A 20624-nucleotide genomic window follows, 5' to 3' on the forward strand; every position below is an offset into this window, starting at 1 on the left:
CTATTTAACTTAAAAGTCAGTATCTTATGAGCTGCATGATGAAAAGCTGGTGTTCTGTATCCTCCTTTCACATATTTCTGACTCTCAGAGAGCAGGCCTCTTTACACAGGGCTTACTCCTATGAACAAAGCGCTTCTAAAACAATTTTATAGAAGCCTAAACCTAAAATGCTTATCATGAATTTCTCTCAAGCCCTAAGAGATTCTCAGAAGGCTCTCATTATATTAAAATACCAACGTATCATTATTACTGTTCATATTTAAATGACAATGGTGTAGCTACCTCTCTAAAATTCCTTCCTAAAAAAACTCCTTTACAATTACTGCCCAGATTTTTCTTATAACTAAATCTTAGCATAAAAGTGCCTTTTTATTTAGGAATTTAGAAGGTTCATCCTCTGAATTTTATTTAAGGCAGACAAAACAAAAACAAAATGATACTAATTTACTGACCAAGCTCAAAATCTAAAGGTCTTTGAAAAGGCATCAGTGTACGCACACGTCCCACGCATTTGCACGCAGCCTCAAATGCATTGTAAAAGGACAACACAGACAAGCGGAGCAACAGCTAACGAGCTCTGAGCAGCTGTAAGAATGTGAGGATTTGTTTCACCTTATGGAGCCACCAATGTATGTTTTCATAAGCATTTGTTCTAAAGTGGGTTAGTGATGTTTTTCTTTCTTTTCTTTCATCAAACAGATAAGAAGCATCCCTTCCTGTCTTCCACCAAAAACTTGCCAAATGAAATGGAAATCAAAGTCATGAGAATATTAGGTAGCGTACTGGTTATGAGTCGGGCTGCTCACCTCAAGGTCAGCAGTTCAAAACTACCAGCTATTCTGCAGGTGAAAAATGAGGCTTTCAGGTCCTGTAAAGATGTACAGCCTCGGAAACCCCATGCAGGATCGTTACGCATTGGAACTGGATCCCGGGCACACCGCCATCACCACCATTTTTTCATTTATGTTGTCATTTATGCAATATTTTTAAGAAACAGACTATATGGAAATTCAAACTGGCCTTGAACTTATCTAGTTACAGAGAATCTTACACTCTTGCCATTAACACAGTAATTTAAATTACATTAATATATGAAACTTACATTATATGGTTTTTTTCAATTGCAGTCAGCTTTTAAACATAAAAAAGACTTCTTTAAAACTTTTTATGTGAGAATCAAGAGAAGACTTTTATAAAGATTAATATAAATGCCAACATTGAAAGACGATTTTACAAAGGCATTTTTAAAGTTACTATTTGCCACCCTTTGGGTAAAATACATTTGTGTAGTTAATCTCGCCAACGTTTATGACTTTGCCTTGAGACGAACAAGCAGACTCTTACCCCTGGCACTTGGTCACCTCGGGCTCCTCGGGTGATGGACTGCCTTCTGACTTCTTCCATCCGATGACATACTTGCTGGCTGCTCCTTGTCTGTGGTAGGGTTTGGACAATGACCCAGAAGCCTGTTGACCACTACCGTGGGATACAATATAGACTTTGGATGTATCCAGAGAACCACTAGTTTTGGAACAGTGAGCTGATGGGCTTCCTGAATGGTGTGAACCACTGAGGAGAAAAACAGAGAAAAGCTATAATACAATCCGATTTCAGCAGGGCTGGCACACATCCAAGTCCTGAGGTTCACAGGTGTACTGCTCTCCTTTGAAAGAAGAGAACCCAGGGGAGCATGAAGTAGATATAGTCTCCTGTACACACGCGCCTCGCTAGGATGTCTGACTAGATGGGGTCTAAACATGCACATGTGCAAGCTATATATTCATAGCAGGAAGGATGTGAAAATTACGGCCAGTGGAAGCCTACTAGGAAAATGGACAACACACTTAAACTGACAAATTAAAGGGGAGGGAGCTCAAGCAATGAAAAAATATATGATGCTCAACCTCAGCTGTCACCTAGCAAAAAGGCCAAATGAAATTCCATCACTACCCACCAGACCAGATGGACAAAAGTGGAAATGTATGAGCAGACCCTGTCCCAGTAAGAACCTGCAGCAATGTATATTCGCCTTCTGTTGTGGGGAAGAGAGAGTGTAAAGTGCTCAAAGCAGTTTGGAAAACACTGGGCATTTTCTGATGAAGGTTTTCACCTGCATAACACATGACCCAACAATTCCACTCCTAAGTTGTGGTGGTGGTGTTGTAAAGAACCGTGGAGTCAGTTCTAACTCATAGTGAGGAAAGCGGCTGGTGAGTCTGAGAACAACTCTTGCACAAGAGTAACCAGAGACACAGAAATGTTGATAACAACACTGCTCTCCTAACTATGTAGCAGTGGTAACCCAGGTCCCTCAAGAGAGGAACAGATATCAATGGATACTTATGAATGAGTAAATCTTCAATGAAATAAAATACTGGCTGAGTGATCAGATTGAGGCTACAAACAACCTGCGTGAATCTCACAACCATAATGTAAAAAAGTCACATGATTTCATTTTTAAAAATAAAGTTCATAAACAGGCAAAACTAAACAATATGCTTTTCGTGAATGTATAGACATTATACACACTAGAAAGCCCTGGTGTGGCACTGTAGGATAATGCACTGGACTGTGTTGGTTCAAACCCACCAGCCACTCCTTGGAAACCCTACACAGGGTGGCTGTGAGTTGGAACCGACTCAATGGCACTTAACAACATACAATCTACACTAAACAGAAGAGCAAAGGAATCATGACCACAAAAGGCAGGGGAGGGCTACCTTTCTTATTGTTGGTAAGTGCCATCCAATCAGTTCCGACTCATAGCGACCCTATACAGAGTTTCCAAGGAACAGCTGGTGCATTTGAACTGCCGACCTTGTGGTTCAAACCTATCTTGCGATCCAATGCTTTATCCCACAGTGCCACCCCAGGACTCCAGTGGCTGTCTCTAGGGACAAGGAAAGGGGTCGTATTGGGTCAGGACGGAGAGATCTTCCAGACCTCATCTGTGTGCTGTCCTTAGCCTGGGGGAGCTACGTGGGTGACAATAACAGAATAAGAGGCTGGAAATCCTAACAACAATGAAACACAGAAAATGCCAGAGAGTAAGCACAAGTCACTGGGTAAGCAGCACTGACTTGAACAGAATCAGCTGGAGTGCACGCCACCACTAACAATCTAAGAGCCTATGGTGGCTCCAAATCCAGGGGACTCTTCAATAAAATCTTTTATGAAAAATGAGCAAAAATAGAGATTAAGACTTACTTTCCAAATAAAAAACTCTTTAAGAAGGTTTAAAGTACTGTCTTAATGTCAGAGTTTAGAAAGGTAGATGAGTTTCACTTTCAGAAAATTTGACACATGAGTATTGTGAGGATTCTGGCCAAACTGCCTGGAATCCAGGGCCAAATCCAATGTCGGTGTGCAAGGCCCTCAGTATTCTCATCTGTAAAATGGGTTAATTAACAGTACCTATCTCACAGGGTTATTCTTGGAAGAACATGACTTAATATTCATAAAGTACTTAGAACAATATATAAATGAAATTAATTTTTTTTAAAAATGCTGATTGAAAGGATTATTCACAGATGAGACGCTTTGGTATTCAAGTGGGCCGCAGTGTTCTTCTTCAGGTAGCAAACTCTCCTTGTATAATGAAAGATAAACACATGCTGTTGTTGTTAAGCACCGTTGAGTTGGTTCCGACTCATAGCAACCCTGTATGGGGTTTTCAAGGAGCAGCTGGTGAGCCTGAACTGCCCACCTTCCGGTTCAAACCAACTTTGCAGTACAGCGCATTAACCCATAGCGTTCACGCCAGGATGGTTACCTTTTCTGAAAAGTCTATGTATACAGCAAGTATCAAGTGGAGGGGGTAAAAAAAAAAAAGTCTAAATTTAAGAGTGTTATTAAAATAGACTACTTATAGAGGTTCAAAAGTATAGTTAGGAAACAAACTAAGCTGAGCCTTTTTGGGTCTTTGTTGGTGAAATTAAAAATAAATAAAAAGTAAGTAGCATTTAAGTGCTTACAAGTTGGGATGCTAATCTTATGGTCAGCAGTTCGAAACTACCAGATGTTCTGCCGGTGACTGATGAAGCTTTCTGCTCCCATAAAGATTTACAGCCTCTGGAATATGATACCGGGTCAGAACTGACTCCACGGCACATAACCACCACCACCACCAAACACAATCAACAACAAAAACAAACACCTCGTCTACTTCCATGGAGTAACTCTGTTTTTAGAAGCAGGTCTGGTGTCCCCTGAGTTAGAACTCTCTGGGTTCCAGCACTCTGGGTTTTTAGCTCGATTCCCACAATGTCCACACAGCTCAAATACCAGCTGGTGGAATAATAAAGCCAAGTGCTCAGAGCAAACTAGGAATAAGCAAGGAATAAACTACGTCTGGAAAGAGAATGCTAAAGACCCTCTTGCCATCAAGTTGAGATTTTTCTACTTCAGACTTGTTTCTAAATACATTGGGCTGCTAATGGTAAGGTCAGTAGTTTGATTCCAACCCCCCTATGGGAACAACAAGGCAGCCTCAGAAACCCCACACAGGGTTGCTATGAGTCGGAACCGCCTCCACGGCACATCATCACCACCACTGCCAATTTATAATCACTGATAATATGATAACCACATAAACAATTTACAAGAAAATTCGGAACGTGAGTTTTTTTTATTGCAGTTATTTTACTTCAAAATGCAAAATCTTGATTAGGTTAAAATGAATACTGTTTATATTTTGAGCTCTTATTGAAATTCCCTACCCATGCAATTAGAAAAAAATGAGTTTTCTGGTTTAAAAGCCCAGAGCAGTAGGAGGAAGTAGGCTAGTTATAAGTCTATCCTACTTATAGACTTATAGATTCCAGAAACTCTACTCGTTTATTAGACACACCAATGTAGCTTGTCCTAAAGAACTTCATGCTTCCCCTTACTTCTGTTTAGTGTAATCCTAGAGTGGAGCTCTGGTAGCGTAGTGGTTACGAATCGGGCTGCGAACCTTAAGGTTAGCGGTTCGAAACTACCAGCTGCTCCGCGGGAGAAAGATGAGGCTTTCTACTCCCGTAAAGATTTACACCCTTGGAAACCCTGTACAGGTTCGCTATGGGTCGAAACCGACTCGACGGCACTTAACAACAACAACAGAGTGGTGTCATAGGATAAGCACTCGATTCAAGATCAGTTTGAACTGCAAGATCAGCACTTTTGAACTGCAAAATTGGCAGTTCAAACTCACCAGCCGTTCCTTGGAAACTCTACACATACAGGGTCGCTTTGAGTCGGAACCGACTCAACGACACTTAACAACAACAATAAACAGAGTTGTACCATATGAACAATTCTATGTTTACTTCATTTCCAAATGACTGTTGGTAGTGTTTGGTGGATATGTGCTGTGGAGTCGGTTCCAACTCACAGGGACCCTGTACAGGGTTTCTGAGGCTGTAAATCTTTACGGGAGCAGAAAGCCTCATCTTTCTCCTATGGAACAGCTGGTAGTTTCACAGCCCGATTTGTAACCTTAGGTAACTCAAATGTATGGGTTGGGACTAAGGGGGTGGCAGTGGTGATATGCCACAATTAAAAATTGAAGAATAAAAAATTTATTAAAAATTCAGAGTAAACCATATATTTGATTTGAGCACTTGTAACTGTGAACATGGAATGAGGAATCTCATTGCTGATGTCAGAAAGTTCTTGGCTGAAAGCAGAGCTGGAACTAAACCTCAATGCCATCAAGTCAATTGGGACTCACAGTGAGTGTCCCTACAGGACAGAATAGAACATGACAGGGTGTCCAAAGCTGTCATCTTTATGAAGCACATGGACTCATTGTTCTCCTGAGGGGCAGAGGCTGGGCTTGAACCACCGACCTTTCAGTTAGCAGCTTAGTGCTTAACCTCTATACTACCAGTGCTCCTTCTAGGCTACACAGGTCCTAGGGTTTATTAACTCAATCAGTAAGTCCTTCTTGAACTTTTATTTTTGTTCCTTCCTCCCCTCACAAAATGTTCAAGTGCCTACCACAGGCAGAGAGTCCCTGGGGCATGGGGAAGGTACAAAAAGTATGCATACAACTGCTAACTGAAAGGTTGGAGATTTGCGTCCACTCAGAGTTGCCTCAGAAGAAATCCTGGCTATCTACTTGTGCAACATCAGCCATGGAATACCCTATGGACACTACCGACTACTGAGTTCTACTGACACTCACTTGGCAATTGGAACTGAAAAGGAACCACATCCTAAGTGCTGGCGTTACCAATGTGGATAAAATGGGCAAAGTCCCTATCAGCCTCAAAACACAGACACTCTAGTGAGAAAGAAGGCAGCCTGCTGTCTTGTGTGAGGAGACAAGACAATCAGCCCAAATGCTCATTTGAAGCCAGTAAGTGCTCTGCTTTAGCGCTGTAGGAAAAACACGGGACTCCTAGCTGGAAGGTCAGAAATTCAAACCCAACAGCCACTCCTTGGAAACCCTAACCAGGGTCACTATGTGTCAGAATCGACTTGACAGTGCTTAACAACAACAAAAAACAACAGCAACAAGTGCTCTGACCTGAAGCGCATGCTTTGTGGGTAGGGTATGACTTTTGCTGGGCTGGTTAGATCACTCCTTAAGGGAGTGTTCCTATGTTTCTGGTACTCTCCAGTTCACCACCTGGACTTGGGGACAGGCCTCAATTCTGAATTCACAGGCCGGTCATCTGAACTGAAAAATGAGAGGACTGAAGGCAGCTAATTTACATGGGACAGGCCCCTGCTGCCCACTTTCCCACTCTGGTACTTCAGTGTTTACAGAATCTCAGTGTGACTTGAATCCCAGTCCCTTGAATTCCTATCATAGAAGTTTCTTTTACCTCAGTCTGCAGTACCCAAGGCAGATAGTTTAATTCCTATGTGCTCCAGTGCATTTGGAGTCCTGGGTGTGGCGCTGTATCATCACCACTGGACTGCTCCCTGCCAAGGTTGGTGGTTCAAACCCACCTGCTGCTCCACCCTACCCAGGGGCGCTATGAGCCGGGACCAACTCTGCGGCACTTAACAACTAGTGTGCCTGCACAGGTTGAAGTACTACGAGATTCAATGTGAGGACTGAATTTCATATTGAACTAAAGTACAATGAGAGCTGGGAATTGACTTCAAAGTCATCATCTCCAGAAAATGATAAGTAAAGGGCAGCCAAGTGATAAAAGAGTCATTCAAGATATATTATTTTCTACAACAGCTGTGCACACATTCAAGTTAAAGTGGTAGGGGAAAAAATACAATCAATCAGAAATTCAATCTAGCACTTTTATGTACTTCCTAAATGTCTACATCATTAAATTAATGAATGGTTAAGGTATTCAAGAAAATACACTTCAAATGTTTATAATACTATAAATATCCTTGTCTCTATTTATAAATTAGCCTGCTTTGAAAGTAGTTTCCACAGAAATTTTACTTACTAGTAATGTAGCATTCTTTCTGTAATGCCAATTCCATTCCAGAACAACAAGAAGGTATGCCTCATAGAATAAGCTGTTTTACAAAGCTGCTAAAGTGCTGTTGAGTTGGTTCTGACTCATAGCAACCCTGAGGTTGTAAATCTTTACGGGAGGAGAAAGCCTCATCTTTCTCCCCCGTAACGGCTGGTAGTTTCGAACTGCTGACCTTGAGGTTAGCAGCCTGACTCGTAACCACTATGCTACCAGAGCTCCTTGTATAAGACCATAAAAGATTATAAAATCCTAACACAGTTCAAATAGTATGGCCAGTTTTCAACTGTCCCTGAAATTAAGATAGGAATATTCAGGTAACTGAAGTCACTGTATTATTTTAGCTATTTACTACTACACAATTTTAGGTCAAACTATGAAATGGAATATAATAGGGGTTTCTATTTAGAAGATAATCTCCTATGTCCTGTGCCTCTTCAGCCTCAGCTGACAGAAGGCAGATTATGTGTTGTTGTTGTTAAGTGCCATTGAGTCAGTTCTGACCCATAGCGACCCTGAACAGAGTTTCTGAGGTTGTAAATCTTTATGGGAGCAGAAAGCCTCATCTTTCTCCTGTGGAGCAGCTGGTAGTTTCAAACTGCTGACCTTGTGGTTCGCAGCCCAATTCGTAACCATTACACTACCAGAGCATAGTCATTTATAATTTCTATTACTAACATCCAGTCCTCTTCTCTGGTAAACAATACCCTGGGTTTTTTTGTGGTAAAGCACTATTGTTTCCCTTCTTCAGCAGAAGGATTTGTTGGGACTCACTCTGAGCCCCTGTTGCCTGACTCTGAGAAGCTCGTGAGGAAGAGGGAGCCTTTGAGGAGCACACAGAACCCTAAAGTCCCTCATCTGGGAAGATGTTCCCTAGGTGTCTAGGAGGACAACCCTGCTATTAGTCTATCCAACTCTGTCCCCTGATATTTAAAGAGTTCTAGGCAAAAGTCAGATAATAACTCAAGAGATAAACCTGGGAAGGCCTTGGTGACAAGTAGGAAAATGACAGTACGGTTGGTGTGAAGTAGTTAAGTTTTGGGCACAGCCAAATCTGAGTCAATGTGTTTCTCCCCTAGACTTGATGTGAAATTGAAGGCAAGAGTCACAAATGATTAGACTTCAAACCACTGTACAAAGTTATGTCAAATGCTAGTTCACGATTACATATTGCATGTTGCAATATTGATGGATACTATGGGTAAACATGGAGTCCTGGTGTGGCATTGCGGGCTAATGCGTCAGACTGCAAAGTTATTTGAACTGCAAGGCTGGTGGTTCAAGGTCACCAGCAGCTCCTTGGAAACCCTATACAGGGTCGCTATGGGTCGGAATTGACTGGACGGCACTTAACAACAACATATTTAGAATATAATGTCTTTAACTAGTCTGCCAATTTAAAGCTAAAAACAATTTAGCTAATCTTTATTTTGTAGGTACCCAACAGCCAATCTGAGCACACTCTCCTCGTTAGATACAAGGCCTTGTCTTGTAATGAATGCCTTGGACACAGAACAGAACTGTGTGCGTTCCTGTAGTGTAGGGCTACACACACACACAATACCGTGCTATCCCTAATTACTCTGCCCAAGTGTTCTACAGCAGGGTGCATTGGAAGAGAAAGGAAAGTGGACTGCCTAGAGCAACTGCTATCTTGATCTGCACTTCACTCAAATTTAAAGTCAGAGAAAAGGAAAGTAAAATCACAAACATGTGATGTGATTAACGAACAAACTTTTATGATTAGATTTCAGAAACAGGCACATGGTCTGAAGCCACGCAATCACATGACGACCTGTTTCCTGCACATGCTGCTGGTCCTTGGCACCCGAGGCCCCACCCAAGACACAACTCAACAGTTGGGTCTTGAACATACTTCCTCTCCCACCCTCACAGTGACTGAGCCCAGTGCACAGGCCCGCAGAGCACTCACCTGGAATGAGAGGATATCTGGCTGAGGTCGCCCAGGCTGCCGTCCGCAGCGTTGCTGGCAGAAATGGCGGAGGTGTAGCCGTGGGCTGTGTACAACTTCACTTGCTCAGCATCGGGCTCGGAGACATCGGCTGAATCCACCCACTGCTCTGCCCGGCTGTGGATCATAGAGCGGCTGCCCGTCAGGTGCAATGGGCCAAGGATCGATGTGGGCAGGCAGGGAGTGGTGTCGATACCACTGTCTGTTGAGGCCCCTTTGATGTAGGTTAATCCCAGCAGCTCCGGGTCCATCAGGTCTCCAGACCCAAAATGCTTGTCATCGCTGTTGCTGGAGTTGTTACTAGACAGCGTATTGCTGCTGGAGTGACTCGAACAATTTTTATCTCCGATCTTGAGAAGAAAGGGAAGCAAAGTAGCTTGCAAATGGCTCTCACACTCTGTCGCCATATATAAAGGCTAACTTTCTCATCCGGACTCATGAACCCATAAACCTAAATGATCTCATCTAAACCCTTAGGAGCCAGTCTTATTCCTCTTTGAGGTGGTGATAGCATTCCCTTTTTATGCAAAAGTCCGTGACTCACATGACCTCCCATAATTTATCTTCAGGTGGTATTTTCTCTTTTAAGTCTCTGTTGGGACTGTTTATGCATGAAGCACAGAAGTATTTTAACAGTGTCACTCACAAGAAAACAATCAACAAATGTTACCAAAGCAAGGAGACCACATGCAGAAAGAGATTAAGAAAACGCTTCTTTAACTAACTATGGAAGCAGTGCGAGTTTGGTTCAGAAGCGCTGGGTTTGAGTCACATCATCTCTTCTCTGTGCTTATAATACTGAGTTTACAAGATTAACGTATGGAACAAATGAGAAAATACGATGTACATGCAACAGTACTTTGCTACTGCAAAGCACAATGAAGTAAGTAGGAGGTATCTCTCCATGAGAAACTAGTCAAATTATGTCCCAAGTGTTAAAGAGATACAATTCCCTTTAGAGTCAATAGGTCTGAAAAAGCAATCAGTGATTTGGGGTCTCTGGAAGATACAAAGCAAACAGAACAGAACCAATTTTCTTGTCTGTCCATTATGTTTACAAGACACGGCCTCTCGTTGTAGCCCTGGGAAACAGACAAGACCTACAGCAAAGGGCTGGAGAACACCAGAAGCATGCCCCAGAGCATGTCTAGTGTGGTTTGGCCTTTCCATCTGTCATTTACTCCTACCAGGTCTTTAAGCATCCCCCCTTTGCCTTTTTATCATTCCTGAATAGTCTCAATTCTACCATCTCCTCCTGTGTCCAACAGCTTAAACTACTGTTAAGAGATTTGTACCATTGGGATTAACAATTGGATATTGTAAGGCTGATGCAAGGAAAGGTACAGGAGACCTGGCGTAGCGCTGTGGGTTAATGCACTGGACTGCACGGTTTGAACTGCAAGGTTGGTGGTGCAAGCTCAGTAGATGCTCCTTGGAAATCCTATACGGGGTGCTATAAGTTGAAACCGACTCAACAGCACTTAACAACAACAATGTTGGCTAATAGGTGACTAGAAAGCTCTACAATGTCACATTAAAGAAGAGGAACGAAACTATTTGGATCAATATAATCTTTAAAATGTTGGCTACATATACAGCAACAATCAGCAATTCCTGTTTCCATACTTAAGTGAAAGTTGTGTTTAACTGGGCTACAGTCCATCTGTTTGTTGTGAGGAGTAAGCCAAGTGTGCAGAGGTCTGGCGGGGATGTGCCAGGCACTGTTCTCAGACTGCGTACATGCTGGCTGCTGCCCCATCACCATGAATCACCCACGACTGTGCCTGAAGTGTCTGCCCGGCAGCAGAGCATCTCTGACCACACTCCACTGCACAGAGACTTCTTTGCATTATGCCCTTAAAAGGGTACATGGCTAACAGATTAAAAATAGAAACATGACTTAGTAGCTACAACATAGGTTACTAATGATCAAAAGGCTGGTGATAGAATCTTGGCTTTGCCTTTCATTTGAGGTACTTTATAAATCAAGGGTTAAACACTTTAAAAAAACAAAAAATCTCAAAGCGACCCGTGAGGTAAATGTCATTATTTTAAGAATCCTGGCAATAATGCTACACTAGTGATGTGTGTTGAGACGCATTTTTGTTATTATTAAGTGCCGTCAAGTTGGTTCAGACTCACAGAAACTCTGTATAGGGTTTCTAAGGAGTGGCTGGTGAACTTGAACTGCTGACTTTGTGGTTCAAACCGACCTTGCAATCCAGTGCATTAACCCACAGTGCCACACCAGGACTCCTTGAGATGCCTCAGTCCTAGTTAAAAGGGCAATTCATTTATGAACAAAAGACTTACGTGAGAAAGTTTATTGGGGGAATCTTTGCAACTTCCATCTTTCTGCAAGGCTCTTTCCTTATAGGCACTAAGAACTTTGGAAGGTGGGCCATGCCATTTGGTTTCTGCTGCATAAAGAAAGAAGCGTTGAGTGTCAAATTTCTGATGTTGGTGTAAGCACATGAAACAAATGATTTTGTAAAAATGTATAGGGGTAGAGTTCTGGAACTTTGTGGACTTACCAGCAGATAAGTCTTAAGAGTAAGCACATCAATGCTATAAAGTTCATGTCCCATTTCCAAAGCCACCCCAACAACCAGCAACTGTGGCTACATCTCCTACTACAGAGGGAGCCCAACTTATTCACACCTCCACATGTGGCACAGGGAAGCTCCCTGAATATGTGCTGAATGAGTGAAGGAATGAAGAAAGAGTGAAGTGCAGGGAAAAGAAGGGGCTGAGGAGGGAGGGAGGGAGGGAGGAAGAAAGGAAGGAAGGTTTCTCCTCATGGAGTTTCTTATTACCAGGGTGTCTGCTTCCTTCCATGATGTCCTCCCGCTCCCTGGCACCTTCACACTCCAAAGGGCCGGAACCCTGGTGGTCAAGCAGCAGAGGAGACTGGCACCTGGAAAGATACAGGAAATTGATCCTCCTTATTCATTACACAGAGTCCTGGTGTGGAGCTGTGGGCTAGCATACTGGACCACAAAGCTGCTGGTTCCAGTTCACCAGCTGCTCCTTGGAAACCCTATACAGGGTCACTATGGGTCGGAACAGACTCGACAGCACTTCACAACAACAACACAACAGACTGTATCCAGGTGGACATTGTTTTATGAAAATCCAAACTATAAAAATGTAATCTTACTGATGAAATAAATCAAATAATTCTTACCTAACAAAACAATTCTTTGACGTACAGAAAACGTCAGGTAGTATCTTTCCATTTATATAAAAATGCCTCTCTACTTTTAAATTATGATTTCACTTAGAAATCTCACTTTAACTATAACTTTTCAAAACTCCACCTAGTATGAAAGGTGGGAAATTATATGCACCTCAGCCTCTTAAGTATCTATTCCAAAGCCAAACCATCAGAGAACTGGCACCAAGGAAAAAAATTTCCCACTCATTGTACATGTGAACTCAGAAAAAGCAAGCTTATCTTCTCACGCTGACATTTTTCCAATGCCAATTCTTTAAGCCATTCCCATCCAGCTCCTTTAAAGTCGTGGAGGCTCAACTCCATAGCAAAGCGACATTCCAAATACCGCTGCTAGGAGCAATGGCTGCTCCCCAGAGAAGCAGGCCTGCACAAACACTGTTCTTTCTTCCCTGAAAGGTATTTATGTTTTTTCCATGAGCTATTAGCACCAGTCAGCTCAGCAGTCACTATGGTCACAAGGAACCCCTGGCAATGAACACATTACAAGGAAGGGTTCAGAGTTAAACCTTCGAGGCAAACTTCTTCTCAAACAGAAGGCAAAAAGGATATGCCCAATGCTTTTGTTGCCACACACTAAATCTGCTTTTTCTGATTCTGAGTGGTGTGTCTTCAAGAATAGGAACTGGCAAGGGAGGCTTCAGCAATTTAAAAGAGTGAAAAACTCCCAAGGGGCCTCTGTCCACAGAGCCCCCTGGATCCTTAACTTTCACATGTTAAGAAAACCCTCTTTTTATTTAAAAAAAAAAAAAAAAAATTGGCTTAGGATACAGATGCACGGGTGCTACCTAAAACCCAGAAATACTGAATTTGCTCATCTGGTCAAGTCATTTGATGGAAAGCCATACCTGGAGGTTTCATAGTCCCCAAAATGCCTTGTATATACTGTATAAATATCCCAGAGAACAGCGAAAAGGTAAAAGGGCAGTACCCGTCATATCCCACTTGCTGTCTCCAGTGGCCACCACCGGTGCCCGGCCCTGGGTCGCTGGAAGATGATTGGTTGCTGGGCGAACTTCTGCAATGTTGACCAGAGTCATTAACAGTGCACTGAGGAATCTGTGGAGGGCCAACATCTTGACCTGGCCTGTTTTGTTTTACAAATAAATTCATTTTTACAATGGCAACGAAAAGAAAAAATAGGCATTTCAATGTGAAACAGAATAAACCATGGATAAATAAACTAAGAGCCTGGGACACTGTGAGCTGTTGGGTGGTTTATGATTGGCAGCATGTTTAAGGAACGGCGTGCAGACAGAAGGAAGCTTTACCAGCCAAAGATTTAAACCTCAGATAATGATTCCTGTGAAATATGGAAGAACTCCAATACAATTCCCAGGAACACAGCATTATATAAACATTAATACTTCTTGTTATATGATACTTAGCCACAGCCATGTTTGGTTTTATATTTAACTATATGCAAAGGAGAAAAATCTAAATTTGACAAAACCATTCATATTTATACCTTGATTGAATGTAACCTCATTCATCTTTTTTCAGACATAAAAATGAGTAAAACTCAAGAATTCACTTGATGAAAATATGGATTGCCAAGTTCCCCTGGTCCTCAGACTCTTGAGTTTTTTATTTTTTTTTTAATTTACTGAATTCTATTTCAGTGAGGGGGATTCTGCAGATCATCTCCTTTTCTCAAGTTACCTGCTTCGGGCTGCCCCTTTAACTGGCCTTCCTATGTATATTGTTTTGAATGTGAGTAGTTTATCAACTCAGCAGACCTTTGAATAAGGAGACTCAGAACAAAGGTGGGTCAATTAAAATGTCAAATTCAAACTGGAACACTCAGGAAAGGAGTGACCAGAGAAAGCAGAAGATAATGACATTTCTAGTTTTCTATCAATTAATTATGATGAATACGTAAACAAGTTTACTACATGGCCATGTACAGTTTTAAGCATTTTACACATATTAATTCATTTCACCCTCATAATGCCAACTGAGATCTGAATCACTGCCATTTTTTTTTTTGAAGATGAGGAAATTGGAGGCAGCCAGAGGACAAGGAACCAGCTCCAGGTAATGTACTTTGTGAGAAATGAATTCTCAAGATGGTCCATTCAGGTCTAAGTGGGTCTAGGAAAATGCTAGACCAGACACAGATTGTTGATGGACACAGCAACAGGATCCCAGGCATCTGGGGTAGGTGAAAGAACCTTTTCAAAGACTAGGAACTTTTAATAAGAATGTTCCCTCCCATCAAGGGAATGTAGGCCACTTCCAGGAAAGATTGTTAACCCCACAGTACTCAGTCAATGAAGACCAGGGGGAGGGGTTTTCTAGAGCGAGGAGAATAAAATTATTTGCAAAACAGCCACGCAGTGCATCTGCCCTTGTCTTCTGGGATTGGCACCTGAGTTTGCAAAATTGAATAAAAAAGCCTCACTCTCACTAAAATGAGTACAGATTGGATTTCTTGAACATGTGGCAGTAAGCACTCATGATAACTCCAATAGGGACGGTGGCAGTATCCAGGAGACTGACATTGTTTCTCACTACATTAAGACGTGGAGAGCAGGGACTTGAACCAGGGCTGCCTGGTTCATATCATGCTCTCAGCCGAAACCAAACCTAGAGCCACGGAATTGGTTCCAACTCACAGTGATTCCACATAGGGTTTTGGAGAATGTAAATCCTCCACTGGTGGGTTTGAACTGCCGACCTTGTGGTTAACAGTCCAGTGCTTATCTTATCCTACAGAGTCATGACAAATTGCTTTGAGCAAACTAATAGTGAGTCTATGGCATGTCCAGTTATGGGAAAGCTAAAATAAACAGGAATAGGAATTAGCACCAATAAAACAGATTAGCACTATGTTGTTCACTTGGAATGACCTATGCAAATTATGCTCCCAAAAAAATGCTCAAAGGTTTCTAAATCAGTGCATTCTTCCATTGGATATTTTAATTTAATTTTGAAGTCACTTCCACTTTTTAAAAAGTGAGAGAGAAAATGAAAGAAAAATGCTAATGATTGTAAAACCTCTTAAAGCAATAAATGCATTATGACAGTGGAAATCAATCATTAATTTTGCAGGGCCAGTTCTACTGATAACTCAAAATTATACTTGTCTCGAGGTGCATGCAGCGTAATTCCCAGAGTCCCTTTCCCAAGGTCGTTTAGAGCAAATTGGCCAGGGTACCAGGACAGATAGAGAACCCACCATTTCCCTGGGTGGGCTGAGGTGTGTGTAAGAATTGCTGGGTCAGGAGAAAGATGCACCAAGTACCGCTGAGTCAGTGACTGCAGTCATCTTGCTGACCAGAACAAGCTACTTAGAAATGGTTAAGTCAAACACAAAGTCCCCCACATCATTTTGTGTTCTTAAACCCCGCCTGTTACAAGAGCTGTCTTTGAAGAAGCCACAGGATCCCAGGACAGGAAACACCATTACCTTGTGCCATCAGGCAGCTTCCGGTCGAAGGAAGTGCTGCGAGGAATGGCTGCCTGGCCCTGCTGGAGAAGCTGTTGGCACTGCAGACGGTCAGGTGTGCCTGGCACAGGGGAGGCTCTGGACAGGGGCTGCATGGTGGCAGGGGTGGGCACCCGGTGCCAGGTGGTATTCCTCCTAAAGGGTGTCTTGTACTCGCACGGCGTACCTTCGCTGTCCAGTTTGTATTCCACCATGGGGATGCGGCAGAGCTCCGAGCATCCTCTGTGGACAGCATGAGATGGTGAGAAGAGGGGATCTGGCTTTCTCATAGCCCACTCACTCACGTAATGGATACTGTGAGGCTCTCGAGGTCTAAGGAACAGTCTCCCTAGAATAAAGCATCTTTTGGCAATTGAGGGACTAGTCTGAACCATCACCGCCAGCAATTGTTGAGGTCACAAACTAAAAAGGCCTTTCATACAGCCTTGTACTAGTGAGCCATCACCTGTGCTGACAGCACTGTTGTTGTTGTTAAGTGCCCGCGAGTCGATTCTGACCTATAGCGACCCTGTATAGGGTTTCCAAGGAGCAGCTGGTGAGCTTGAACCACCGACCTTGCAGTTCAAACGACTTTGCAGTCGGACGCATTAGTCCACAGCACCATACCAGGACTACTGAAACAGCTGTTGATGTTAGGTGCCATGGAGTTGGTACCGACTCATGGCGACCTTATGCACAATAGAACGAAACACTGCCCAGTCCTGTGTCAACCTCTCAATTGTTGCCACACTTAAGCCCATTGATGCTGCCACTTTGCCAATCCAACTCGCTGGGGGTACTGGCTACTAAAATGTTGAAATGCAATGGGTAAAAAGCTACAGTTTCTAGCCTTCGCACCTCCCTTTTCCCACTAACAAGGAAATAAAAGATTAATAATGGTACAAGAGAGGTCATTAAAGATTTTAAATACACTCCTGCTCTTCAGTCTCCTTGAAGAGTAAGAAATTCTATAAATAAAGACATGTGCAACTGACGGTACTTTTGCAGATGATACAAATGTTCCTAGCTTTGTCTGTGTGAGGCCTCATTAAACTGTACGTACTGTATGTTGTTGTTTAGTACCATGGAGTTGATTCCAACTCACGGTGACCCTGCACAGGGTTTCCAAAGCTGTAAATCTTTACGGGAGCAGAAAACCTCATCTTTCTCCTGTGGAACGGCTGGTAGTTTTGAACTGCCGACCTTGAGGTTAGCAGCCCAATTCCTAACCACTATGCTACCAGAGCTCCTTATATGTGCTGCTTATTGTATGCCAATTACTGAAGCTGTAAATAAAGCTTATAAAGTAGGAACAGAAAAACTGCCTTTTGTCTCTAAGAGTGATTGAGTCTTCAAGAAAGCCTTCAGTAAATAAGGCATAATAAAAGACCAATTTACTCAGTGACCAAAAGAATTGGGTCATATGAACTTGGATGACAGGACGGCAAAAAAAAAAAAAAAATTTCAGAAAAGAAAAATAATTGGGTTATGTCTTTTTTGTTGTTGTTAAGTGCCATTGAATTGGTTCCAACTCATAGCGGCGCTCTGTAGAGTTTCCAAGGAGAAGCTGGTGAGTTTGAACTGCCGACCTTGTAGTTCAAACTGACCTTGTGGTCCAAACCAATCTTACAGTTCAGTGCTTTATCCCACAACCTTTATTTAACCACAGTGTTTTCTGGGGTTGAGAGATTCTAATTGATTTCTGTTTGCAATATCCTCATATGGGATATATGAGATTTATGTACCAAAACACTTTCGAATGTATTCTTTGTGCCTATGCCGGGTCTCCCTGATTCCTGGAGGGAGAGCTGCCCTGTTCAACACGGGCACTCTAAGCAATGTGTCTAGTGGACCACAGAATGGGACCGCAATTCATTTTAATTTGATTTTTTTTTCTTTTAAGCATGTTTGCAGCAACTTGGGGATGGAAATCTACCTTTTCAATTATAACTGTCTTGCAATATACAAACATAACAAGTATTTTGGATACAAACTCAGCATCTGAGTTGAGCTAAGCCACAAAAGTAAAATCAGTACTTGATTTTGAAGAACTGAGACAAAAAGGTGCAGACCATTTCACTGTTTTATATTACTGGCATGTTGAAATGAAAAGATTCTGGAGACAGTAAGTAAAAATATATCACTAAAAACAATTCACCTGTTTCTCAAAAGTCAAAACTTTTAATACTACTGCTCAGAAGATTCAGACTAAATGCCTCCCCTGGACAGCGCTGCTTACAGGAATCTGCTTCTCAACAACTGGTTCTCCAGTTACTTCACCCAATTGGGTGGTTCATTCCTTCCTCTCTCTGAGCAATGAAATCCTCCCAATTTGGCCTGTCTCAGCTCAAGTCCTACCTTCTCCACAAGATTTGGCAACTATGCTGAACGGCATAAAAGCCAGTCAGTTTCTAGGCAAATTTACAAAAGGAGGTATGCTCTTGGTAGGTGCTCCAAGGGACACAAGGCCACAGGTAGAGAAGAGCCAGCTGTATCGTGATGAACTGACTTGGGCGGCCAGAGGCCTTTATGTATGTCCACAAACTGTTAGGACTGCCAAGACCAGCAGTGTCCCCAACTGATGGTGACCTTGTTTCCTTTCATCACATCTGCTGTTTTTGGCTTTGGCTAATTGGCAGACATTACCACTTGGTATCCCAGGTATATTTATTTAAGTAGTTTGCAAACTCTTAAGAGTACAATACATTTTGAAATATTTGCATGCGCAAAATCAAACACATTGAATTTGGGCAACTGACACATTTTGTAGATTAAACAATGTTTCATCGATCATCTAACAATAATCAACTTAGCGGTGCTGTGGGTTAATACACTGGACTGCAAGGTTGGTTTGAACCTCAAGGTCAGCAGTTCAGGCTCACCAGCTGCTCCTCAGAAACCCTATAGAGGATTGCTATGACTTGGAAGTGACTTGATGGCACTTAACAACAACAACAACAACAACAACAAACAGATATGTATCCAAGAATGGGAGTCACATGTCATGTCATTTTTTCACTACATCTGAGAAAAGTTTTTTTTTAACAAAGGATGAAAAAACGCTGTCACCGTCTAGTCCAGGGAAACCTGAGTTTCCACCCCACCTGTGATACCCTGGTTTCCAGCCACCATCAGTCACTGTCTGCGTCATTTCCTCGGGTGCTCTTCCCTAGGTTCAGATGGTAAGTCAGGTGCTGAAGACTCTTTAGCTTGAAAAAATATGTTTTAAATTGGACACATCTCAATTTCCTACTAATGACATACATAGCACAAACCCTGTTAACTTGATCAAAGTCAGTCTGTAAAGTCAATTAATACACTTTGGCAAGGAAACAGGAAGGCTGGGTAAGCTTACACATTTGATTATTCAAGCCGAGCATTTAAGTTTAACAAGTCCGGACAGCAGTCAGCAGCCAAAGTCACAGTGTCTCTCACTATACGTGCCAGTCAACGTAAAATACTTTCTGATATCCACCTCTTGAGAAACAAGACTTCCATTTCTAAGATGGCAAGAGTTAAAATTCCTTCAGCCTCTCTTCAAAATCATCACACAAAAATAAGGAGAACAAGAAATAGTACCATACACTGAAGTATCAGTGAGACTTGGCAATAACTGAAACTCTATTGTGGGGCTATAGGATAAGCAGACGCTGGTAGGTCTGCTAAACAGACCTCTGTAAAGTGTTCACGTACAAAGATGTCAGCTTGAGGACTAAGGTGCGCCTGACTCAAGCCATGGCATGTGAAAGTTACACAGTGACTAAGGAAGACCGTAGAAGAGTTGATGCATTTCAGTTATGGTGTTAGAGGAGAATATTGGAAGTACCATGGGCTGCCAAATGAACAAACAGATCTCTACTGGAAGAGGTACAGCCAAAACACTCCTTGGAAGCCAGGACAGCCAGACTTATCTCTTATACTTTGCACAGATTGTCAGGAGGGACTAGTCCCTGGAGAATGATATCATGTTTGGTAAAATTTTGTTGTAGTGAAGTGCCATTGAGTCAATTCCAATCCATAACGACCCTGTATAGGGTTTCCAAGGAGCAACTGGTGAACTTGAACCACCAACCTTGCAGTTCAAACAGCTTTGCATTCGGAGGCAGAAACAAAGAGAAAGACCCCAACTACATGTATTGGCACAGTGACAGCAGCAATATGTTCAATCACAGCAGTGATCGTGAGGTTGGCGAGGGACTGGTAGAGTGTCGTTCTGTTGTGTGTAGGGTCACAATATATTGAGTTGGTAATGACTTGATAGAACCTAACAACAAGGATAAGCACTGGACTATTAACTACAGGGTCAGAAGTTCAAAGCCACCAGCTGCTCCTTGGAAAACCTACACAGGGTCACTATGAGTTGGAACAGACTTGATGGCACTTAAGTACAACAAAAACAACATAGAAAGATGGGAACACAAATGAAAGAAGGATAATGAGTTAGCACAGTGAAGGAAGACAAAATCCAAAGGCCTATGGTGGTAAAACTGAGACAAGACCATTCCACTGGTTGTTGTTGTTGTTAAGTGCCGTCGAGTCGGTTCCGACCCATAG

At 42.4% G+C, this 20624-nt stretch overlaps 1 protein-coding gene across 1 annotated transcript in view; it reads right to left on the minus strand.

Annotated features, from left to right (window-relative positions):
- Positions 1–20624, minus strand: part of SIPA1L2 (signal-induced proliferation-associated 1 like 2) — a 148671-nt gene that overhangs the window by 38745 nt on the left and 89302 nt on the right. The window contains exons 9-14 of the mRNA XM_006874168.1: positions 16053–16313; positions 13572–13658; positions 12222–12322; positions 11719–11822; positions 9367–9755; positions 1345–1569 (exon numbers count right to left, since the gene is read on the minus strand). Of these exons, the coding sequence (XP_006874230.1) occupies positions 1345–1569; positions 9367–9755; positions 11719–11822; positions 12222–12322; positions 13572–13658; positions 16053–16313 (1167 nt within the window). The remainder of the gene's footprint in view (positions 1–1344; positions 1570–9366; positions 9756–11718; positions 11823–12221; positions 12323–13571; positions 13659–16052; positions 16314–20624) is intronic.

This window comes from Chrysochloris asiatica, unplaced genomic scaffold, assembly GCF_000296735.1.
Source record: "Chrysochloris asiatica unplaced genomic scaffold, ChrAsi1.0 scaffold00265, whole genome shotgun sequence".
NCBI classification, from domain to species: domain Eukaryota; kingdom Metazoa; phylum Chordata; class Mammalia; order Afrosoricida; family Chrysochloridae; genus Chrysochloris; species Chrysochloris asiatica.